This window comes from Sarcophilus harrisii, chromosome 2 (genome assembly GCF_902635505.1).
Source record: "Sarcophilus harrisii chromosome 2, mSarHar1.11, whole genome shotgun sequence".
NCBI lineage: Eukaryota > Metazoa > Chordata > Mammalia > Dasyuromorphia > Dasyuridae > Sarcophilus > Sarcophilus harrisii.
In genome coordinates, this window is record NC_045427.1 from 374,138,240 (window position 1) to 374,164,432 (window position 26,193).

The 26,193-nt window shown below is 37.9% G+C and overlaps 3 protein-coding genes across 9 annotated transcripts in view; all 3 read left to right on the forward strand.

Moving 5' to 3' along the window:
- The window catches only part of LOC100926346 (protocadherin gamma-C4), a 169,531-nt gene that overhangs the window by 36,508 nt on the left and 106,830 nt on the right, over positions 1-26,193 (forward strand). The window contains exon 1 of one of the 7 annotated variants that reach the window (XM_023505321.2): positions 5,306-7,861. The exons of 5 other annotated variants lie outside the window; for them this stretch is intronic. In XM_023505321.2, the coding sequence (XP_023361089.1) occupies positions 5,438-7,861 (2,424 nt within the window). In that variant the 5' untranslated portion in view covers positions 5,306-5,437. Of the gene's footprint in view, positions 1-5,305; positions 7,862-19,929; positions 23,407-26,193 lie in introns of those variants that run through there. One more of the 7 variants, XM_031953439.1, reaches the window with a different exon arrangement.
- On the forward strand, positions 290-5,385 carry LOC116421642 (protocadherin gamma-B2-like). Its single transcript, XM_031953445.1, has one exon. It carries the CDS (start codon positions 1,629-1,631, stop codon positions 4,188-4,190), a length of 2,562 nt encoding a protein of 853 aa, XP_031809305.1. The 5' UTR covers positions 290-1,628; the 3' UTR covers positions 4,191-5,385.
- Positions 13,773-16,687, forward strand: LOC100925561 (protocadherin gamma-B3-like). The gene is given in 2 exon segments (XM_003756674.3): positions 13,773-16,567; positions 16,569-16,687. Coding segments are annotated over 2 exon segments (1,962 nt in total). The 5' UTR covers positions 13,773-14,629; the 3' UTR covers positions 16,593-16,687.

The window sequence follows — 26,193 nt, forward strand, 5'->3', positions numbered from 1 at the left end:
TGCTGGATCTAAGGGAATACACAGTTCGATATCTCTTTGGGCATAGTTCCAAATTGTTCTCCAAAATGTTTGGATAAGGACACATATCCATCAACGACGTCCCAATTTTCCCACATCAGCTCCAGTATTTATCATGATCTTTTCCTATCATCTTAACCAACTTGAGAAGTATGAAGTGGTACCTCAGAGTAAACAGAATTTTTTTTAACAATTATGTCTTTCTTTCTTTTTTTTTTTTTGTTTAAGATTAAATATATGCATTTTTTGTGCCAGTTATTTCCTGAAACCTTTCTTTCTTTCTACTCACTGAACCTTTCATTTTCTGAAAAAAATGTTTCATCACTGATGAATTTCTGAAGCTACCCAAATCTTCTAGAAAATATTATATTCTGTTGTTTATTTCTTGAATAAGTATTTTACTGGTTAAAGCAAAATGTAACTTTAAAGAATCTCCTTTTTTACATGTACTTCAGTGTATATGTTAATATGCAAAAAAAGATACATTGATAACTGAATAGGGATAACTTTATTCAATGATCCTCTAATTAAGGCAGCATGAAATAGTAGATGGAGCATTAACTTTGAAGCCAAGAAGACCTGGGTTTACGTTTCACCAATGACACATATTTACCGGATGACCTTGAGCAAGACAGTTATTCTTGGCAAAGAATGTTTAAATAAATACTGTTGGAAGAGCCTCACCCATGAAAATTAGTGACTCTTTGAAGAATTTATGGAAGAAAATGAACAAAAGTGATGATGAACTTGCAGAGGTGAATGGCAAATGTACCCAGGAAGAGAGAGGATTCACATCAATGAAATCCCTATCCACTGAAGCAGGAATAGCAGAGATACCATTGATTTAATTGTGATTGGTTCTTCCACTTTTGAAGGAGACTAGTATCACGGAGTGACCTGGACTTAATTGAGGCACAAAGATGCCTCAAGATCTTCCAAAGTCATCAGAATCCACTTGCAAGACAAAAGTCAAGAAAACTGTCCATAACCTAAGAGGCAGACCCTGGTGTCTTCTATAGCTGACCAAGCTATAAGCATTTCACAACATCTGCTTCCTCCGCTTTTGTTGCCATTGGAATGATTTGCTTTCATCTAACCATTCTGCTGAAAGAAGCCTTCACATGCTTAGGATAGACAAGTTACCCTCGACCTATTTTTAGTCAGACTACTCAGTTGGGCAAAGCTATAGTATCCCCACGAAGTTAAGTATTTCTTTCTGTCACAAACAGCATTTTTAGTATAGAGGGAAAGGCAAGTTTCAAAGTGATATGGGAAAAAACAGCAATGGACACTTACAGGAGAAAAACATATTTGTTAATCCTGATTGTCACTGAAATGTTTTTTCCCTGGGAAAGAAAATCAGTTTATGAGACTTGTTTCAGTTCTCATACAGAGACACTGGGCGCCGCTGTCGGCCAATGTGGAGGAAGAGCTGAAATAGGGAATGCCTTGTTAGCTAGCTTCCTGCTTGGTAATTTCCTGCTCACCAACAAACCCTGTATTCATTCAAGCTCCAGTACCACAGAATCTTTCCTGGAGCGCACAGATTTGCTGCTACGCTAGGCTGGACAGTGAAATTGGTCCTTCTTTAACACCGATTCTTACAATTCATGATCATCTTCATTTCGTCTTCTGGGGAGCTAAAGAGTTTCTGTCTGCACAAAGCCAGAGAAATGGGAAGGATCTCCGGGCAAAGAGCTCTGACTCTGAGGCCGCAGGTACTGGTCGCGTTTTTGGTGTCTTTGTTCTTTTGCGTGTTTTCTGAGCAGATCCGCTACTCCATTCCAGAGGAGATAGCGAAAGGATCGGTGGTGGGGAACCTCGCCAAGGATCTGGGATTAGAAATCCAAAATTTACCGAGTAGGAAGCTGCGGGTTAGCACAGAAAGAGAATACTTTAGTATCAGCTCTCAGAGCGGGGAATTGTTGATCAGTGGCAGAATAGACCGAGAGGAAATATGTGGAAAGAAGCTCGTGTGCACTCTTGATTTCGAAACAGTTGCAGAAAATCCCCTAAATATTTTCCATGTAACTGTGGTCGTGCTCGATATTAATGATAACGCCCCATTATTCGAACAGTCTCAAGTAGATCTAAAAATCTCAGAATCCATTCAAGTAGGCTCGTCCTTTCCTCTAGACCCTGCTATAGATTCAGATGTTGGAAGTAATTCTCTGCAAAGATACTACCTCGAACAAAACAGTTACTTTGATCTAACAGTGAAACAGAGTCCAGATGGCAATAAATATCCTGAATTGATACTGAAAAAATCTCTGGATAGAGAGCAGCAGAGTTCACATCAATTGGTTTTGATGGCCCTGGATGGTGGGCAGCCAGCCCAAAATGGCACAGCTCAGATCAGAATCAATGTTGTGGATGCCAATGACAATGTCCCGGTATTCAGTCAGCAAGTTTACCGGGTCAGTGTGCGGGAGAACCTGCCCCCAGGATCCACTATACTGCGTGTGTCGGCCACCGACCAGGATGAGGGAGTCAATGCAGAAATTACCTTCTCCTTCCAAAATACAGCAAAGGATGTGAAACTTTTATTCGACTTGAATCAAAAGACAGGAGAAATAACGACTAAGGATAATCTGGATTTCGAAAATATTAATAATTATATTCTAAGCATAGAAGCAAAAGACTTTGGAGATCTAGCATCACACTGTAAAATCCATATAGAAATTCTCGATGAAAATGACTGTGCCCCCGAAATAACTGTGGCGTCTATGTTCAGTCCAGTGCCAGAGAATTCCGAGCCTGGCACTATCGTTGCACTTCTGAAAATTCGTGACAGAGATTCAGGAGAAAATGGAGAAGTTACATGTTATGTTCAAGAAAATATTCCCTTCAAATTAGAATCCTCTTCTAAGAATTACTACAAGCTACTGACAAAGGGAGCTTTGGACCGAGAGCAGGTCACAGAGTATAATATTACTGTGACAGCCACTGATAAAGGGAATCCCCCTCTATCCACTAGTAAGACCTTCACTCTACATATAGCAGATGTCAATGACAATGCCCCTCTTTTCCTACAACCTTCCTATGTGTCTTACGTTCCTGAGAACAATCCCGCAGGGACATCTATTTCCTGTGTCTCAGCAGTTGACCCAGACCTGGAGCAAAACGGTCTCTTATCCTACTCCATTGTCAGCAGTGACCTAGCTTTGCTATTGTCTTCCTATGTATCGGTCAGCGTCCACAGCGGGGAAATCTTCGCTCAGTGCTCTTTCGACTATGAACAAGTCCGCACCTTCGAACTGATTCTTCAGGCCTGTGACGCTGGCTCCCCTGCCCTCTGTGCCAATGTCACCTTGAGAGTATTCATAGTGGATCAAAATGACAATACCCCAATCATCCTTTACCCGGCCCTCGGGGGCGAAGGATCAGCCCTCTTTGACATGGTCCCTCGCTCTGCGGAGCCCGGCTACCTAGTCACGAAGGTGGTGGCAGTGGATGCTGACTCGGGACACAACGCCTGGCTAACCTACCGCGTGTTGAAGGCCACAGACGCTGGGCTCTTCAGCCTGGGACAACGCACCGGTGAGATTAGGATAGCTAGAGCTATGGCTGACCGAGACCCTGCTCGTCACCGCCTGCTAGTCTCTGTGCAGGATGGAGGCCAGCCCCCTCTGTCGGCCACTGTGACTCTTCACTTGGTTTTTGCAGACAGTCTGCAGGAGGTTTTGCCAGAAATGAGGGAGGAGCACTCAGAGATCCCGGATCCTCAGTCTGAGCTACAGTTTTACCTGGTTTTAGCTTTAGCTTTAATCTCCATATTGTTCTTTCTCAGCGTAGTACTGGCTATTGCCCTGCGCTTTCGGAAATCTTCAGATTTCAAAGTATTAGGTTGTTTCAGAGGAGATCTTGGCTCTCATTCTGCATCTGGAATAGTCCCAAACTACAATGAGGGAACTTTACCATATTCTTATAATCTGTGTGTGGCTTCTCAGACTGGAAAAATGGAATATAATTTTCTCAAATTGACTGGGGATATGTCCGCTCCACAAGATCTCCTCTTTAATGACGGTTCCTGTGGTCTGGATAACAATACTGGAGAATCAAAAGTCATTTCTGACTTTGTCATTTCTTCTCACGTAAGTTTTTTGCATCGCCTTTTAATATTTGCAACTTTTTTCAGGCCTCTTAATTCCATATCTTTTCTTTTACCTTAAAAGCCATAAGTTAGTGTAGTTTGATTCTTCCTTCATTTTCTGTGACTTTTAACTTTCCTTGGGGACTAACAACATACTGTAGTAGATTGAGGGCTACCCCTGAAACCCGGAAAAACCTGAGTCTTCTTCTGACATCCCAACTATATTACTTAATGCAAATAAGTTAACATTGCAACTGTCTTTCTACATTGGTAGAGTTTCCTCAATCGGACATCACTCTACCAATAGTTAAAATCAGGATTTTTAAAATGTTTTAGTAAGGCACTAAAATCAACTTAGCACAAGGGATAAATTGTTGGGCTGGAAATCAGAAAGCTTTGGGTTCAAATCAGAATGATTAAAATTTCTATATCTAGGAAATCTGTAGATTTATGTACAATTTTTAAATGGTTCTTTGGTGTAAGAAAATTTCTGTATACATATGCATATCTTAAAGTGCTCGGAATTGTAGCAGATTGTAAATATTGTTTTCATTAAACATAAGAAAATATAGTTTGCTGAGTTTACAACATGGACACATAATAATAATAATGTCTCCATTTTAGTTGTGCGATTCCAAACTTAGTAGGATTCATTTGGTAGTAATAAAAAACTCATTTTAAGTCATTCATTCTCTAGTTCATGAAGTATAATGATCTTGAGCTTCACCTCCTAGAAATCTCTTTTGCAAGAATATTATTGTGTGTGGTGGAGTGGAAAAGTGGTGGAGTAAGACAGCTTAATAAAAAATGGAAACGTGACATTAACATCACTCATCTAGTTACAGAGACAGACAGACAGACAAAGAGACAGACAGAGAGATACACATATATCCATATATGTATAGAGTCACACACATTTATGTGTTATGTTTGTAGACACTGTCAACAAGTCTTTCGTAAAATAACAGAAATGAAGTTTCAAGATATGATTTGTTTCCAAGAAAGGAGAAATATCAGGAATAAAAACCTTTTGTAAAAATTGTGCAACTTTTACTTAGAGGTTGTGTAATAATTAGTTAGGACTCTGGGCGCCGCTGTTGACCAGCCAGGGAGAAAAATGAGAAAAGCAGCCAGATCCCCCGCCCAGCCCTCTGCAGTTCAAACTACATAAAGCCCCAGAAGCTTGCACCTTCAGAAGCTGTACAGAAACCAAGAAAACAAGCTGTTTGGTTTTAGGATTCTGGTTAATGTTATTCTTTGAGACTCAGGAAATACAAGAGTTCATTCGTACAGAGGCTGAAGAGAAAATTTCTTAGCGAGAAAGTAATGGCGATTCGGAGGATACGGCAGAACTGCAGTGGGGGAGTCCTGTTTTGCTTTCTTCTGGGAACGTTGTGGGACGTCGGTTCCGGACAGATCCGCTACTCGATACCCGAGGAAATGGAGAAGGGATTTTTCGTGGGCGACATCTCGAAGGACCTGGGGTTGGACCCTCGGGCACTGTCAGAGGGTGGAGCCCGCATAATTTCGAGAGGTAAGATGCAGCATTTCGCCCTGAATGTCAGAAGCGGCAGCTTAGTCACGGCAGACAGAATAGATAGGGAGGACCTGTGTGGGAGAGCACCCGTGTGCACTGTTAACATAGACATTCTGGTAGAAGACAAAGTGAAAATTTATGGCGTAGAAGTGGAAATAACTGATGTTAATGATAACTCCCCCCGATTTGAGACAAAGGAAACAGAAATAAAAATAATTGAAAAGGAAGTGTCAGGAACAAGGTTTCTTCTTCCCGAGGCTTTCGATCCAGATATTGGGATGAATTCCCTCCAGAACTACCAGCTGAGTCCCAACCATCACTTTTCTCTGCATGTGCAGAGAGGAACAGACGAGGCCAAGTACCCGGAACTGGTGTTGGAACGGACATTGGACCGAGAGGAGGAGCCTATTCACCATCTAACTCTCACAGCCTCAGATGGGGGAGATCCGGTTCGCTCTGGCACTGTGCACATTCATGTGACTGTCCTTGATGCCAATGACAATGCTCCAGTTTTTACTCAGTCCTTGTATAGTGTGAGTGTTCCTGAGGACGTGCCTTTGGGAACGTGGCTACTCACAGTGAACGCCACTGATCCAGATGAGGGAATCAACGGGAAAATGACTTATTTTTTCAGGAAAATAACCCAAAAAACTTCTCAATTATTTAGATTAAACTCTTTGACTGGGGCTATAACAGTATTGGAAAATCTAGATTATGAAGAATCTAGTTTCTATGATATAGATATAGAAGTTCGTGATGGTCCTGGACTTCAGGACAGAGCCAAGGTTCTCGTCAAAGTACTGGATGTGAATGATAATGCTCCAGATATCACCATCACCTCCATTACTAGCTCAGTCTCTGAAAATTCTCCTGCAGGGTTGGTGATTGCCCTTTTCAATGTGCACGACAGAGATTCTGGAGAAAATGGCCAGGTCACGTGCTCCATTCCAGAAGACCTCCCTTTCAAACTTGAAAAGTCCTATGGAAATTATTTTACTTTGGTGACCGATAAGGCTCTGGATCGGGAACAAGTCTCCATGTACAACGTCACTGTGACAGCCACAGATGGAGGGAGTCCCCCTTTATCCACTGACACTCACATCTCCCTGCATATAGAAGACATTAATGACAACCCCCCGACCTTTGCTCTGACATTCTATTCAGTTTATGTCATGGAGAACAATCCCAGAGGAACTTCAATTTACTCTCTGATTGCCCGAGACCCTGACAACGAGGAAAATAGTCATGTTACTTACTCTATTGTGGATGACACAGTACTTGGTGCATCTCTCTCCTCCTATGTTTCTATTAACTCTGAAACTGGCGTTCTCTATGCTCTGCGTTCCTTTGATTATGAACAGTTCCGAGAACTGAAGCTAAGAGTGACAGCCAAGGATTCTGGAAATCCTCCTCTCAGCAGCAACGTGTCTCTGATTCTGTTCATCCTGGATCAGAATGATAACTCCCCAGAAATTTTGTATCCTGTCTTCCCTTCGGATGGTTCTACAGGAGTGGAACTGGCTCCTCGATCTGCAGAGCCAGGCTACCTAGTGACCAAGGTGGTGGCAGTTGATGGAGATTCTGGCCAGAATGCCTGGTTGTCCTACCGCCTGATCAAGGCAACAGAACCTGGGCTTTTCTCCGTTGGCCTGCACAGTGGTGAGATCAGGACAGCACGAGCCTTCGTGGACAAAGATGCCCTCAAGCAGAATCTTGTAGTGATAGTGGTGGACAATGGAGACCCTCCTCTCTCTGCCACTGTCAGTGTCACGATAGTGGTGGCCGACACTATTCCTGAAGTCCTTTCTGATCTCAACAGTCTGGCATCGTCAGAGCCTCCCAAAGACTCTGATCTCACACTCTATCTGGTTATCGCAGTGGCTTCAGTGTCCTGCCTCTTCTTTTTCTTCATCATCATTTTATTGGCCCAGAAATTGTACCAATGGCAAACCTCTAAAATACTGAAATCCACTAGTGGACATTTTCAGCATATCCCTGCCTCAGAGTTTGTGGGCATAGATGGAGTACGAGCTTTCCTGCAGTCATATTCTCACGAGGTCTCTCTCACCACAGACTCTAGGAAAAGCCAGGTGATGTTTACTCAGCCTAATTATGCAAATACATTAACCATGCAGCAGAACTGTGAGAAAAACGAGGCTCTATTAATATCTGATGAGTCAGTTTTTTGTAAAGAAGATCATTCATTTATTCAGGTAAGTTTGTCTTTTCCTGATAAATTTGTTCTGGACCTGTTAGTTCATATACATTAAGTATGATTTTTCAATTCTACATTTACTAATGATATTTTAGAAATTTTTTTTAACTTTAGAAGTAATTTAGCAATGCAGGAGTCTCTTTTGCATTATCCCTATTTGAACTATATACAAATTCTGCCTGAATACTTTTAGCCTCAAGGAGTTTGATAGCGCACAAAGTTGGCATTGTTGCATAGCACTAATTAGTTTTTATTAAACTTTCCAATTTGTTGAAATATTCTTAAATCTAGTTTGATGTTTTGGTGATAAGAGTTTTAACTAAGAAGCAGTGTCATAGTGGAAAATAATTGTACCAGATTTCTAGTTAGGAGAGACCCGCGTTCAAATCAAATTTCTCATGCCTACTAAATGTGTAACCACTAAACTTATCTAAACTTCAGTTTTTTCAGATGTAAAATACAGATTTACTACATTTTGCATATACCCCTTAAAGGAATATTCCTCCTTAAAGATACTTGTGAAGAACATATGAAATAATGTATTTAATATACTTTATATACCTTGAAACATTATAACAATAATCATACTCATCATTAACGATCATTTTTAGAGTTTCATCATCTGGAAAACAATAAATATGACTGCATCTTAATTCATGTTGACAAAAACAGTGAAAATATATGACTGTTATGGAAAGAAAAATTGGAACGAGAGTCCGATCCAATTCTTTCATTTTTCCTTCTTTCCATCTCACTTTTCTCCCCTTGAAAATAACATTTTGTCTTTGAAGTCATGTCTAGCTCTAAATATTTTGACTTCCATATCAGATTAAATTTCCTTTCAAAATATAAATAGTATGTGATGAAGCTAAACATAGTGAGAGATCCAATGCTCTTTCCAGCTTCAAATAAAATTATTATTATTATTTTTAGTAAGAAGCTTATAATCTATTTTTTCAAATAAAATTATTTATCAGAATGTTAATTTAACATCTTATTAAATCACTTTACCTTGAAATAACGAAAGCAATGGATACGAGACCATTGTTATTGGAAACACTATTCAATTAAAAATAAAATATTATATTCATGTTTGTACGTATTTTTAGAATTCTGCATTTAGTGAACTATATCATTTGAATTTGCTTTTCACTTTTAATTCCGTGGACTACAATCCTAAACGGGAAATCAGAAATACTCAAGAATGAAATTCTAAAGACAAAGAGATACAGAAAAAGTAAAAAAGGAAGTGTTGTCTGACAATAATCAATATGCTTATTCACGGAACTTATAGAGAAATCTGCGTGTTTACTTTTGTGTTTTCAAGCCTAGCTTGTTTTAAAGAATATAGAGGGAAAAGAAGCAGGGATTAAGTAACGATGGGGGGAATACTAGGCAAGGTTCTGTAAGAATTTGTTAAGAGCAGCAAAGCTCTGAATTATTTGAAATCAGTAAGAAATATTAAAGAATGCAAGAAAAGGGGGGTTAATTTAAAAAAAAAAGTATAATGGAAGGAAAAAAGGATCAAAGAGACAAGACTACCTCTTTTGGCGGATGTGGTAATGGTGGTGGTGGTGATGACAATGACGACAATGGTGGAAAGCAGAACTGCTCAGCTCTTATTTTGTTTCTTTGCCAAGGACAATACTCTTCGTACAGAATAAAAACAATAGAGATGAATTATATCGAAGGGTAATGAAAAACTAGCAGAGTTAATCGCTGAAAGGTCATCGAAAATCGGAATGATACTCCAGGATTGGAAAAAGATAAATGTTTCCATTCTCAGCAGTATGGGGGAGAGATGATGCGCGTGTGTGTTGACCACAGGCTATTTATTTAGCTTGATTTCAATTCCTTGAAAAATCCTAGAACTTGTGAATAAGAGAGTGGTTAGTGAACTATTTTTCAAGCGAAAAAAAGTCATCATGGCTCCAACAAAAAACAGCTCAATCAGATTAATTCCATTTTCAAATGTTCTTGAAGAGTTGTCACATAGAAAAATATATTAGACATATTCTGGTTGATCCCATAGGGTTCGCCTAGGAGCAACAAGTGTTAAAGCAATATTGTACAGAGGCAGATTAATGCTTGATGTTAAGAAAAAGCTCTCCAGAAGTCGGATGGGCTAAATTAAAAGATCACCACTCACTCCAAGTCTCCAAGCAAAGTCTGGATAATGATTTGTTTGATATTGCAGAAGCTCTTCTTTGGGGGGGAGGCGGGTTATAGATTGGATAGCTAATCTCTGAAGTTCCTTTCAAATCGAGGTTCTTTGATTATTTGAATATTATTCTATTATATTTTTTGAAAGAATTCATTTTATTTTTAGGAAATACTTCTATTATCTTTGGGTATTTGTGTATCTTGAATTTAAGAAGCATGGATGAGGAAATATTAAAAATTGTTTATTTTAATTTGTTTCATACGAATTTATTTTTTATTGATGGCTTTAGTTTTTTTACATCACATCCATTTCTGAATGTACCTCTTGTCCTTCCCCATCCAATAGGTCTTCTCTAAAAACAAAGATTTCTAAAAGAAGAAACAGCTGAGCAAAAACTAAGTAAGATCAAGAATAGGACCCCTAGTATACTCTCTGTCATTGACTAAAGAAAGGCCTTCTCTGCAATGGACACTCTTTAGATTTTGTCCTGACATAAAGGAGAGGCTCTCATGAGCCTCATGAGATACTAAAAGATACTCATGAGATATCATGAATAGACTCACAGGTGTTGAACAAGAGCTTTTCCCTAATAATGAAAAATCTAAATCCTGTTTCTTTGGAAGTCGATCCTCCTTTAGTCTCTGCCAAAGGGAACAACAGAGGCTCCACACTTTGACAGTTTATGTTACATTCTTCATCCTTAGTCCTTTATCTCTCTTCAGAAGGAGATTTTATTTCTTTATTTCTATCCTACACTATAAAGCTTGGTCATTGTAGTTACAGAGGATTTGATTTCTTTTATTATTCCTTCCATATACGTTGTTTTAGTCATTGTATATATTATTTTCTTTTTTTTTCTTACTCCATAACGAAATTCTGAATTCCAACTTAGTGTGCTTCAGAGATTTGCTGCTATCATGAACTGAAATATTCCATAAAGAACCTCTTTAATACATCTTTGTGATTCTTAGGAACAATTCTTTTAACCAATGATTCGTTATAATCATCATAATTTTTTATGATATGTAATCTCCCTGGCAGAACGTTTCACTTTTGTCCTTGTGTTCCCATCTCCTAACATGGTCTTATCCGTGGTAGGTACTATGGTTATAATTGAATTATAATGACCAGTCATTGATTTATTTTATAGAACATTGTTGCTATTTAAGAAATATTTGTCTTTAAAAAAAATTTCAGTAACTAATATCACATTACATTTCTTGAAGGATGTGAGTACCTCTGGAAAGTTTGTCAGTTTGCAATGCTTTTACCTACCTGAATAAGTCAAAGTTAAGTTTTGGGATACTAAGGCAACAACATTAGTTAAATGTTCTAGTGTAGTCTTCTGGTTTTTCATTCTTCTTGGTTGATGATCTGCATTAATCTTAAGTGGAGGAAATTTTGATGTTTTTGGCTGTCATGTATTTTTGCTTGGAAAAGAGAGAAGATGTTTACTTATTGAACCAGATTATGCACTCTATTGTTTTCCTGATTGCTACATTCTTTTACATAGGTTGAATTTCTTTTTCAAAATGGTGGCAATTCTACTCTATGTCTTTGTCTTTATCCATTTTTTATTTTCAATACCAATAACTTATTTTAACATGTCAGATTTTAGTTAATGCAATGACATAAAAGATTTTTCATTTCATCTTATTGTTTCTTCTAATTTCGTGTTGGTTGTGACTTTTTCTTTCCTAATAAGCGGTCTAATTGCTTTTCTAGATTCTGAAATTATTTCCACACAAATAAGTAATCATTTTCTACATTTTAAGAGTGTCAGCTTTTTTTAATGTTAAGTAGTTATTATGTTTAATGCTTTTTTATTCTAAATCTTTTTGCGTTTTAATGATGCTCTTTTTAATACCACAATTATTTCTCAACATATACCTACATCACTCACTTTCTCCTTAGAGAAAGTATTCATATATAGACTTAAGTATTGTGGGTAATTTGCAATCATTTGGTCTCTGTGGTTTCTTAATAGAGGACCACATGCTCCATTTTTGCCATTTTTTCCCATGCAGTTCTTTGCATTTAAGTCACCAAACATAGTTTTCCTAGATTTGAAGAATCTTGTTAAACCTTTTATAAAATGTTTCAATATGAATTCATCCTATGCAACAGATGTGGGTGCGAAAGCTACAGTTACATGTATGGCGATCTTTTCTCTGATTCTCACTTTGAGTGAAGTGATTAAATATTCTTTGAGATTATTTTTATGTTTTTGAATATAATATGACTCCAAGTTCCATAACTTTTATTTATTCTTCAAAAGAGAGACATGCGTTCTTTCCACTTTTTGTCTTCTGGTTTCATACGTAATGAAAGTTTCAATATTGATGTTCAATATTATCAATATTTTGGTTATTGTACTGAAATCTCAATTTTTCAGCTTTAAGAGTTAAATCAATATTTGCAGATGATCTATAAATGGATGATCAATTCTCAACATCTCTGCATCCTTTTTCTGGTACTCCACAAATCACTGAAAAAGCAAAAAGAAGCCTACCCAAGACAAGAAGCCATTTTTACTTACCATTGTTTTCCAGATAGATATAAAGAATTCATCACTTAATGCTTATAAGTTACTTTATTTAACTAGATTGGTTCTCAGACAATAAAGTCTTTCTAACTTGATAAAATCTTCAATAATCTTGATTCCATTATTAAAACCTTTAATAATACAGAATAACCTTCATATCACAATGAAATGTTGGTGTGGGATTTTTGTGATCATGAGTTCAACAATTACCCAAAAGACTTTGACCTAACTATACATGAGGAAAATGAATACACAATGCACATTGTCCAGACTATGGAATGAATTTGGATGAGCAGCCCTTGATTTGATACATCAAAACACATATCTAAAAAGGAGTCATTGGAGAAGGATACTTTACTGGAAGCAGAACTGTTTAAGAATTATATTATGCAAATTCTGGAAAATTGTGTAGTGAATGATTTAGAAAAAATTGAAAAAAAAACCTGAATATACAAGAAATAAACATGTGCAGTTGACATCTAGTGGGTCAAGTAGGATATAACAAGTTACTAATGATTATTTGCCAATAAGAAATAGCATGAAAAATACCAGCAAAAAAAAAACAAAAACAAAAAACTTAAGCTTAGAAAACGATGGATCAATGATTTAGTGAGATGAAGAAACACATTATGGTTTTTGTTCTGCTTCAAAAAGGATCTAAAGCAGGGGGGGAAGCCATTTTGTTTAAAACCTTTCTGGAGGATTTGACAAAGAGAAAGAAATGGATGAAAATCACGTGATAAAAAATGTATGACAACATATGCCATTAGAAGGAGCTATCATATTGTTAACCTTAAAGAGGCATTGAGGTATTGATTAAGAAGTGTTATATAAATGGCACAAATAGAAATAGTAATCAACTAGAAAATTTTGTATTTTATGTAATAAGAATTTAGCAAGTGTTTGAATGAAAGAATCAATGAAAGGATGAATAAAATAAGGAAATAAACTACAGTTGACAAAAACCTAACTTACATTATATAAATGAAGCGAATGAAAATGGGAACAAAGTTCTGAGAACTTGTTTTCAAACAAATACATCAATCTAAAATTTACTGAAACAAATTCATTGAGAAAAAGGAAATTTTACAAAGTGATGGGGGAAAATCTCCAAAATCGCTGAAAGTAGCACTTCCAAACATTATTTAAAGATTTACTAAGAATAGCATATATATATATATATATATATATATATATATATATATATATATATATATGTATGTATGTATGTATAATCTAGAGGCACCCTGGCTGGTGACCTCAAACAGATCATTTAACTTTCCAGTGCTCTAAGCAACTCTCTAAGATCATAAGTTGCAAAGAAGATGAAGATTTGTCTTGTTAAAGGATATTTTCTCATCTAGTTTCTACAATCTATACCAATGAAATCACAGGTCCAATCCCAAATACATGCATTATTTTATTTATTGTGATTAAAGGCAACATGATTCAAAAGAAAGAACGATATGTTTGGATTCAGAAGACCTGGATTCAGATCCTAGTCTGCCACTTGCTAGCTGCATGACATAGACAAGCCATTTAAATTTCTTTGGGTTTCAATTCTTTATCTGTAAAGACAGAGGGTTGGGCTAGGGTAATGTTATCTGTTAGATCCCTTCCAACTCTAAATTTATAAGATGGTGAGCTAGCATTCTATGACTTTCCTGTAGTTAATAAAGCTCAAAAGCAAAATTTCAACGCAGGCCTTTTCTGAATCCCAGCCCTGCATTCTTTAAACCGCATTAGGGTCAAAAGGAACTTTATTCATCAGTGACTTGCTGGAGTTCTTTGAACAGACACAGGGCGCCGCTGTCGGCCAATACCAAGTCAAAAATCTAGATGAGATTCCCTGGAGTTTCCTTTAAAGCTATTTTCTGCACAGTCACCAAGATCCTTGCCCAGAAAAGACTCGGACTCGTTGCTTCATAGATTCTGCCCCGGAATATACTGATTCAATCCTCAGATAACAGACCCTCATGACATTTTACATTCCAGTAAGTATTTGAAGCAGGGCTTTTCGGGAACTGAAGAATCAGCACGAACTAAGCAGCTGAAAAATGAGAAGGATCACTGAGCAGGGGGACCGGATCTTGTTTCTGTTACTGGCCTCTTTGTTCTATCGGGTACTTTCCGAACACATCACCTACTCGATTCCAGAGGAGATGGCGAAAGGATCGGTCGTGGGGCATCTAGCTAAGGATCTGGGGCTGGAGGTCCGTGACTTGCCGGCTCGGAAGCTACGGGTGAGTGCAGAGAGGGAATACTTTAGAGTAAGTGAAGAGAACGGGGACTTACTGGTCAGCAACAGAATAGACAGGGAAGAGATCTGCGGGAGGAAGCCAGTGTGTACTCTGGAATTTGAAATGGTGGCTGAAAATCCATTGAACTTTTTCCGTATAACTATCATGATCGATGATATTAACGACAATCCTCCACGATTCAGTAGAAATATAATTGACTTGGAAATCAGCGAGATTGCGCTGCCTGGGGTAACGTTTGCACTGGAAACTCCTCAGGACCCAGATGTAGGTGTGAATTCGCTACTGCAGTATTTTCTAAGTCCGGATTCCCATTTCTCCTTACTGCCAAAGGAAAATCCAGATGGCAGCAAATATGCAGAATTAGTATTGGAAAAATCATTGGACAGGGAAAAGCAGAGCTCCTATCACTTAGTCCTGACGTCAGTAGACAGCGGAGTCCCGGTTCGAAGTGGTACAGTAGAAATTAGGATCAACGTCACTGACGTCAATGATAACTGGCCAGTCTTCAGCCAGGAAGTCTACAGGATCAGTCTGAGGGAGAACCTGCCCGCTGGGTCCTCTGTGCTTCAAGTGACAGCCACGGACCAAGATGAAGGAAACAATGCGGAAATCACTTACTCTATCAGCACAGTGGAGACACCGAAACACCTGTTCAGATTGGATGCTAAAAGTGGAGAAATATCAACTGAAGAAGTACTCGATTTTGAAAAAGGAGAAGGTTACACTATTGGAGTAGAAGCAAAAGATGGAGGAGGTCATACTGCTCACTGTAAAATTCAAATAGAAATTCTAGATGTGAATGACAATGCCCCCGAGGTAACTTTTGCTTCAGTATCCAATCATATACCTGAAAACTCCATGCCTGGAACTGTTGTAGCCCTGATCAAAACACTTGATCCAGATTCAGGGATAAATGGTGAAGTACTCTGTCGTGTAAAAGATAACGTCCCATTTAAAATATCCTCTTCCAGCAATAACTTGTATAAACTAGTTACGGATGGTTCCTTGGACCGTGAAGAGATCCCAGAGTATAACATTACTCTAATCGCCATAGACAAGGGAAACCCACCTCTGTCCACCAGCAAAATTCTCACCTTGCAAATTACAGACGTCAATGACAATCCCCCAGTTTTCCTCCAACCTTCTTATGTAGTTTACGTCCCCGAAAATAACCCCTCCGGAGTATCTATAGCGTGTGTCTCAGCCACTGACTTAGACCTAGAGGAAAACGGCAGAGTGTCGTATTCCATCGTCAACAGCGACCTAGAACCTCTACAGTTATCTTCTTACGTTTCTGTTAATAGTCACAATGGGCATATTTTTGCTCAGCGCTCTTTCGATTATGAGCAGGTCCATACCTTCGAGTTAACTTTACAAGCCCAGGATTCTGGCTCTCCAGCTCTCAATGCCAATGTCACTGTACGGGTGTTCATCGTGGACAGCAATGACAACGCCCCAAATATCCTTTACCCTGCTCTGGGACCAGACAGATCGGCCCTCTTCGACATGGTCCCTCGCTCGGCTGAGCCCGGTTATCTAGTGACCAAAATAGTGGCCGTGGATGCAGACTCCGGACACAACGCTTGGCTGGCTTACCGCGTTATACAGGCCACAGATCCCGGACTCTTCAGCCTAGGTCTGCGCACAGGTGAAGTCAGGAGTGCGAGGGCTTTGACTGACCGAGAGTCTGTCCGGCACCGCCTTCTGGTCTCTGTGCAGGATGCAGGCCAGCCTCCTCTGTCGGCCACTGTGGCTCTGAACTTGGTCTTTGCAGATAACCTACAAGAGGCGCTGCCGGAAATGAAGGAAGAAAACAAGATTGCCTTAGACTCTCAGTCTGAGCTACAGTTTTACTTGGTAATAGCTTTAGCGCTCATCTCCGTGTTATTCCTCACCACGGTAACACTAGCCATTGCCCTTCGATTAAGAAGATCATCAAATTCCTGTTTTCAGGTGGATCTTTGTTCTAAGACTGGTCCGCATGTTCCCGCAAACTACAGTGAGGGGACTTTACCATATTCTTATAATCTATGTGCTGCTTCGGAAGTTGGAAAAGTGGAATATAATTTTCTTAAACTGACTGGGGAAGTGGCTCCCCTGCAAGATTTACTTTCTAATGATCCTTCCTTGGTCTTCAGTACCGGTGATGAAAACACAAAGGTCATCTCTGACTTGGTTATCTCTTCTCACGTGAGTTTCTTCATTCACTCTTTCTAATGTTAATGTATCATGTCAATTATCTAGTTTTAAAAATGCGAATAGTGTAATCTTACTTGTTCTAAGAAAAACGTCTATTACTCACCAGCTTCCACTTATAAGATAGTATATTCTGATTCTTCCATTAACATACCATTAGGTTCTTGAAAGTTATTTTTAGAAACCCAATCTCTTACTACTCCTAGCAAACTGGAAGGTTTGAAGTATGGTCATTATTTGTAGTTTTAGAAGATAAGCCTACTTAAATTCAGAGAATCTCATCTCTGGCTCCGCTCTTGTATAATTGATTGTTTTACCACAACAACTTTCCACATACTATTTATTAAGTCTTAAAGGAGTTTCTAGCTTCTGGGATGGGAAGAACACACACAACTAGAAAATCACAAGTCCTTGAAGTGTTGGCTTATGTATTTTTTGGTGGCAAAATAACAAATAATTTTGAGAAATCAGAGCATTCTCTTTATATCCTAAGGTTTTACTTTTTCCAGCATATGTACCAATTAGACTTCCATTGAGATAAAAAAAAAAAACATTGTTTTCCAAAGTTCTTGTCTTGAATTTTTAAATACTTAATACTTTTAAATTATTACAAATCTTACCAACACTCCCAGTTATTGCTTGGAATTGCAAACTTCCCCCTACCAATGAATTCTTAATCAAATATTTTCAGGACAGTATAAGGAAAAGGCATCGTGTTTATTCATGTCCTAGTCAAAACTTTTCTTTTGAACAGATATTGTTGGGAATGTTGAAGTTGTTGACATGCTGTTGAAGTTGAATAACATGGAGATAATGAAGTCTGAATGTCTGGGAAATATGAATTATTCTTTATATGTTATTCGCATGTATTATATTACATTTTATATATTTAATTTTCTCAGGTCTCAAGTTAATGTAGTATAGAAATATATAGAACATTGATGCATTCTACTCTATTAGTTATATACTGTGATTTTCTTTTTTTTTTTTTAATAGACTTTTATTTACAGGATATATGCATGGGTAACTTTACAGCATTAACAATTGCCAAACCTCTTGTTCCATTTTTTCACCTCTTACCCCCCCACCCCCTCCCCCAGATGGCAGGATGACCAGTAGATGTTAAGTACATTAAAATATAAATTAGATACACAATAAGTATACATGACCAAAACGTTATTTTGCTGTACAAAAAGAATCAGACTCTGAAATATTGTACAATTAGCTTGTGAAGGAAATCAAAAATGCATGTGGGCATAAATATAGGGATTGGGAATTCAATGTAATGGTTTTTAGTCATCTCCCAGAGTTCTTTTTCTGGGCATAGCTGGTTCAGTTCATTACTGCTCCATGGGAAATGATTTGGTTGATCTCGTTGCTGAGGATGGCCTGGTCCATCAGAACTGGCATCATATAGTATTGTTGTTGAAGTATATAATGATCTCCTGGTCCTACTCATTTCACTCAGCATCAGTTCGTGTAAGTCTCTCCAGGCCTTTCTGAAATCATCCTGTTGGTCATTTCTTACAGAACATATACTGTGATTTTCTAAGTCATATTTTATATCCTCTAACTTAGCAAACATAATGTAGCTATTAATTCTCTTAATTACAAAAATTCTGACACTATTTTGTCACAATTACTAAAGTTTAAAAAAAACTCAAGATCTGTTTCTTCTTTTGGAAAATATCTGATTTTTGGAAGGAGAAAGCTCTGTAATACTTTCAAATTTTAAGGGATATGGAATATAAAAAGGGACGTGAGAATATACAAGCTAAACAAGGAAAACAGCATTTTCAAAGAACTGAGGTTGTATTTATGATCCAAGATAAAGAGGGCATCTATATTACAACATACAAATATCACATAATACAACATAGTGGCAACTACTCTCGAGATGGATAAAGTGCTGGTTCTAAAATCAGGAAGATTTGAGTTCAAATTTAACACTAGTACTTACTAGTTTTGTCATTTGGACCAAATTTGGGGCACACTGACTTAATTTCCTCAACTGTAAAATGGAAATAATAGTACCTACTTCACAAGGCTGTTGTGAGGATCAAATGTGATTCTTCCTCATTTCTGCATCTGTATTAAATAGCAAATGACGATGAGAATTTTCTCAAGTAAGATCAGAGGGTAATATGAAAATCTGAGGAGGAAAAAACAATGCCCACTTCGTGGGGGGTGTGTGTGTGTGTGTGTGTGTGTGATTCTATGTAACAAAAATTCATATTTCAAGAGAATATTGGGGGAAGGAGTTGATTTTACATTGGAAATTCCTGGAATGTTCCTATTTTGTCTCAGGATGAATAATAAGGAAATGAAAGTCCCTAAAGAAGAAAATAAAATAATCACAGAATAATGAATTTTAGAGTTGGAGAAAACCCAGTAGTCAACTAGTCCAACCTATATTCAAGAAGGAATCCTAACAACGACATATTTTACAAGTGGTGTTCCAGCCTGTCTCAGCTCTCCACTAAAGAAGAAATACACTTCGACCCAAGGCTATTCACGCTAAAAATAGTTTCAATGATTAGGAAGTTTCACCTGGCATCAAATCTAAATTTACATCTTTGCGGCTTCCACCAGTTGTCTTGGTTTCTGTCATCTGGAGCCAATAGGAATATATATGATCTCCTCTCTATAGTGCAGTCTTGCAAATACTTCAAAATATCGTTCATGCTTCCCTGAGGTTTTTCTTCTCCGGGATATAATCTCCAATTATTTCAATTGAGCCTAGACTTCAGCATCCCAGTTGTGCTGCCTGACTCTTCATGACTCTATTTGCGGTTTTCTTGGCAGAGATACTAGAGTGGTTTGCCATTTCCTTCTTCAGCTCATTTTACAGATGAGAAAACTGAGGAAAACAGGCGACAATGGCTTGCCCAGGGTCACACAGCGAATAAGTGTCTAAGACTGGATTTAAATCCTGACTCCAGGTTGTTCCACTTAGCTGCTCCTCTGAACATTCTGAAGCTTATCAATGTCCTTCCTAAATCATGACGCCAACAACTGAACACAATGTTACAGGTCTGAGCAGTGAAAATAACAGAAGAATCATTTCCTTCTCGCCAGAAATACTTCTCTTAATGAAGCTCAAAATTGCATTGGTTATTTTGGCTGTCACATCATACACAGCCACCTCATATTGAGTTTATATGAATGTAGATATACACATACACGTATATGCATACATACATATATGTATAACTTGCAAGAAACCCAGATATTTTTTAGACTGCTATCTAATCATGCCATCAACCATCTTGTACTTGTAAAGTTGATTTATTGAACCAATAGTAGACTTTCCAGATGTCCTTATTGACTTTTACATTCCTAGGTTCAGCTCAATGCCTTAGTTCTGTAAAGGTCTTTTGGTAGTCTGTCCTAGATCAGATTAAGTGTTTCTCCATATTTGAGTCTGAAAATTTGATAATTATACAATCATATTTTGCCTTTATCTAAATCATTGAAAAGAAATCTGAAACAATTTATTGTCAAATTCGTTTAACTGAAAAAAAGGTAAAGAGTGTTTTCAGGAGAGAATAGCTACAAATAATGACGATGTCCTTTGTATCATCGCTGCATTTTGGAAAAGAAGTAATTAAGATATTGTTTTCAATTATATTTAAAAGAAAGAATGGATTAAGAACGTAGATTTTGAACAATTTCTTTTACTTGATGGTGTGGTAACAGTGTGAGACTCTGGGCGCCGCTGTTCACCAGTCAAGGAGAGAAGCATATCCAAAGATCCAGCAGGACTATCCCCGCCTTTCATCTTCTAACACACCAGCAAATCAGACGTAAAACAGAAGAGGCTGCTCGGAAATTCAACTCCTGAATCCTCTGAACTCAGAAATCCACTGATTAATGCTGATTGCCTCAACTCTGAGGAACCCACGGTTATTTGGGACGTAGTATTCTAGGCAGAATACACGAAACAATTCAGTCGCGCTGCAACGATGGCGGCTGGACTGAAGCTCGGGAACTGCAGAAGGCAAGTCATTTTGCTTTACTTTGTCCTGGCGACTCTTTGGGAGTCGGAGGCCAGGAAAATCATCTACTCGGTGTCCGAGGAGATGAAGAAAGGCTCTTTCGTGGGCGACATCGCTAAGGACTTGGGCCTGGAGCCGCGGGAGCTGTTGGAACGCGGAGCTCGCATCGTATCTCGAGGTAGGACTCAGCCTTTTGCATTGAATGTCAGAAGCGGCAGTTTAGTCACAGCAGACAGAATAGACAGAGAAGAGCTCTGCGCCCAGAGCGCGCAGTGTTTGATAGATGTTGAGCTTCTAGTTGAGGATAGAATGGACCTGTATTACATAGAAGTGGAAATTAAAGATATTAACGACAACACCCCTCATTTCCAGGCAGAAGAATTAGATGTTAAAATAAATGAAAATGCAGCTCGGGGAGCGCAGTTTGGGCTGCCCAGCGCGTGGGATCCAGATGTGGGAGTGAACTCCCTCCAGAGCTACCAACTGAGCCCAAATAATTACTTCTCCCTCTTTGTGCAAACTGGAGACGACGGAGCCAAATATCCAGGACTGGTACTGGAGCAGTCCCTAGATCGGGAAGAAGTTCCCGTTTACCATCTCACCCTTATGGCTTTGGATGGAGGAGATCCAGCCCTCTCTGGCACTGCTCGCATTCGCGTGGTTGTCTTGGATTTGAATGACAACGCACCAGTGTTTACTCAATCCGTTTATCATGTGAGTGTTCCAGAGAATGTACCTGTCGGAACTGTACTACTCAGAGTGAACGCTACTGATAGGGATGAAGGAATCAACGGAGAAGTGACATATTCATTCCAGAATCTTAAAAGACCAGTTTCAAATATTTTTCACTTAGATTCCCATAAAGGGGAAATACTAATTAAGCAGTCTTTGGATTATGAGAAAGCTAAGCTTTATGAGTTAGAAATTCAAGCCAATGATGGACCAGGGCTCTCTGGGAGAGCAAAAGTGACTGTAAAAGTCGTGGACGTGAATGACAATGCCCCAGAAGTTACCATGACTTCTTTCACCAGCTCAGTCACAGAAAACTCTCCACCTGGGACAATTGTTGCCCTCTTCAATGTGCATGACCAAGACTCTGGGGAAAATGGTTATGTCATTTGTTCAATCCCGGCTAACTTGCCCTTTAAACTCCAAAAGTCTATTAATAATTATCAACGTTTGGTGACAGAAGGAGTTCTGGACAGGGAGCAGATTTCCGAATATAACATCACGGTGACAGCTTCTGACCACGGTACTCCTCCTCTTTTTACAGTTACTCACCTTTTTCTGAGGGTTACAGATATAAATGACAACCCTCCCAGCTTTAGTCAAACATCTTATTCTGCCTACATTCCGGAGAACAACCCCAGAGGCTCATCTATCTATTCCATGACTGCTTGTGACCCCGACAGTGAAGAGAATTCTCGTATCACTTACTCCATTGAAGATGACATTCAGAGAGACTACGTCTCCATCAACTCAGAGACAGGAGTCCTCTATGCTCTTCAATCCTTCGATTATGAACAGTTCCAAGATTTACAACTTCGAGTAATAGCCCAAGACTCTGGGGACCCTCCTTTCAGCACTAATGTGTCTCTGACTTTGTTCATCTTGGATCAGAATGATAACATCCCTGAAATCCTTTACCCCACTTTCCCTACGGATGGCTCCACTGGAGTAGAGTTGGCTCCTCGCTCTGCAGAGCCAGGCTATTTGGTAACCAAAGTGGTGGCAGTGGATAGAGACTCAGGACAGAACGCTTGGCTGTCTTACAATTTCCTCAAGGTCACTGAACCTGGGATCTTCTCGGTCGGACGGCACACAGGGGAGGTCAGGACTATCCGGACCTTCATAGATAAAGATACCCTTAAGCACAAATTGGTGGTTGCAGTCACTGACAATGGGGAACCCCCTTTATCTACCACAGTCAGTATCACAGTCGCTGTAGCTGACAGCATTCCTGAGATATTCTCTGACCTCAGCAACCTGGAAGCTCCTAAATCTTCAGATAACTCTAGCCTTACTTTCTACCTGGTCATCGCTGTAGCTGCTGTATCCTGTTTGTTCTTCATTTTCATCATCATCTTACTGACATTCAGACTATGTCAATGTAGGACATCACGGTTGTTGGAGTCAACTAATGATTATATTGGAAGAGTCCCTGATACTCAGTTGTCTGGCATAGATGGAGTACGAGCTTTTCTTCAGACCCATTCCTATCAGGTTAACCTCAGCACAGACTCTCCAACGAGTCAACTGATCTTTCCCCAACCCAACTATGCAGACACTCTTCTAAGTATTCAGAGCTGTGATAAAAAGCAACCTTTATCAACAGCCACCGAGTTGCAAGAATGCAAAGATGAATCTGCTTTTGTTCAAGTGAGTTTAATTCTTTTCTGATATCTGCTCTAAAGAAAAACATGTTATATTTTCTAGGGTTTTCATTTGACTTTCTAAAAGAATGTAGGTGGTTAAAATTTTTATTTCAAAGATATTTAAAAGTATATAAGATTTGATTTGATATACTCCCTGCTAATGTTTAAAATATGAACATTGTGGGATGTCATTCAGTATGGTTTTACTTGTTTGGAGAATGAGACCTTTTTCATGTTATTTATCCTATACTTACACCTTTTTGGGGGGGAGAATGAGACCTTTTCCATATTGTTTATCCTATACTTACACTTTTAAAATTTTATTTCATTTTCATTCCATTGTCATCTTTTGTTTTACATCACATTTGTTCATGAATATATTTCATTCCCCAATCTACCCTAGAAAATTAACCCTTATAACAAAGGCAAAAAACTAATAAACTCATAAACCATTTTTAACAATTTATGCAATATCTCATGCCCATAATCTCTGCAAAGAAGGAAGGGAGTTGCATTTTCTCAGTTCTTCTCTAGAGCCAAGTTTAGTCATTTTAGTGATGGTATTTAGTTTCTCCTTTTATTTTATCTCCTACTCATTTATAGTAGACATTGGGCATATTGTATTCCTAGTTCTGATTACTTCACTTTACAACATTTCATGTTTTCCCATAGTCTTTGAATTCTTCATTGTCATAAACATATGCTGCTTACACAAATAAAAGATTTTTTGACATACGTTTTTATTTTGAATTCTAAATCCATTCTTTCCCTTCAACCTTTCCTCTTTCCATGAAGAATGTATATATGATACCAACTATACTTGTGAAATCACTCAAAATATCGGGCAGTTTCCTTTCCTGTTTTGTTAGCCAATCTGATGAGTGTACAGATTATTTTAATTTGCATATCTCTAATTATTAGTAAGACAGCACTTTTTATATGACCATTGATAACTTTAATTTCTTCAGTAAATTTCCTGTTCATATCCTTGATCATTTAGCAATTAAAGAATGATTCTTATTTTTATGAATTTGGCTTGATTCCCTATATATTTGAGAAATAAGGCCTTTATCAGAGAAACTTGCTGTAGAAAGAAAGAAAAAGAAAAGAAAACCATTTCCTCCAGTTTCTTGCTTTCCTTCCTATTTTGGCTGCATTGATTTTGTTTGTGCAAAACTTTTAAAATTTAATTAATCATCATCGTGCAATTTACTTTCTGTGATCCTTTCTATCTCTTGTTTGGTCATAAAATTTTCCCTAACTTAACATATCTGACAGATAATTTTTCTATGTTCCCCTAATTTGCTCATGTCATCATTTATATCTGAATCATGTACCCATTTTGACTGTAGCTTGGTATACTGTGTAAAATGTTGATCTCAACCTAGTTTCTGCTAAAATGCTTTTCGGTTTTCCCAGAAATTTATGTATAATAGTGAATTCTTGTCCCAATATCTTGGATTTGGGGGACTATAGATTGCTATAGTCATTTACTTCCATCTATTGTGTATCTAATCTATCTCACTAGTCTACCACTCTATTTTTTTAGCCAGTACCAGAGTGTTTTGATGATTACCACTTTGCAATATAGTTTCAAATCTGATACTGCTAGACTGTCTTCCTTCCCTTTTTTTCATTGATTACCTTGACAATTCTTGATTTTTTGTTCTTCCAGAAGGATTTTGTTATTATTTTTTCTAGATCTATAAAATGATTCTTTGGTTGGTTGATTGGCATGGAAGTGAATAAGTAAATGAATTTAGGTAGAATTGTCTATATTGATTTGGCCTATCCATGAGTAATTAATAAATCTTCAGCTGTTTAGATCTATCTTTGTATGAAAAAATGCTTAGTAATCGTATTCACATAGGTCCTGAGTAGGTCTTGGCAGATAGATTCCAAGTATTTTATATTTGGATACTGTTTGTAGTAATTTTTAAATGGGATTTCTATTTCTATCTCTTTCTGCTGGATTTTGTTGGTGATATATAGAAATGTTATTAATGTATATAGGTTCACTTTACGTCGTGCAACACTACTAAAATTAGTTGTGTCGACTAGATTTTTTAGTCACTTTTCTATGGTTCTCTAAGTACATCATCATATCATCAGCAAATAATGATAGCTTTGTTTTTTTTTCTTCCTTCTTCCTTCAATTAATTTTTCTTCTCATATTGCAATAGTTAGCTTTTCCAGTACAATCTTGAATACTAAAGGTGATAATGGACATCTTTGTTGCACTTCTGATCTTATTGGGAAGGCTTCTTCTTTATCCCCATTACAGATAATGCTTGCACTTAGTTTCAAATAAATACTACTTATAAAAACTCTATTTGTTCCTGTTTTTGATAGAAAAGAGTTTTATTTTGTCAAAAGCTTTTTTCTGCATCTGTTGATATCATGTATTACTTTTGTTGTTGTTTTGTTGTTGATATTGTCAATTATGCCTATTCCTAATATTGAACCAGTCCTGCATTCCTGGTATTAATCTCTAGGATTAATCGTAAAAGGATCTTTGTGAATCGATGAGTAATTGAATGTGTTCATAAGTGTGCTAATTTATGTAAGCAGCATATATTGAAACTGCCTAAGTTGTATAAGTTAGCTTCATTTTTACAATTTTTTAAAATGAAGAATGAAGGATAATTGGTTTAGCTTCTTATTCTGAGTAGAATTCTGAGTAGAACTACAGAAAATTAGAAGCAGTTGGACAAACTTCCTGACCATTTGGAAGAAATTCAGGAATAGGCCTAAAGTAGATTCTTGGTCTATGGGCTATTTGGACGTTATC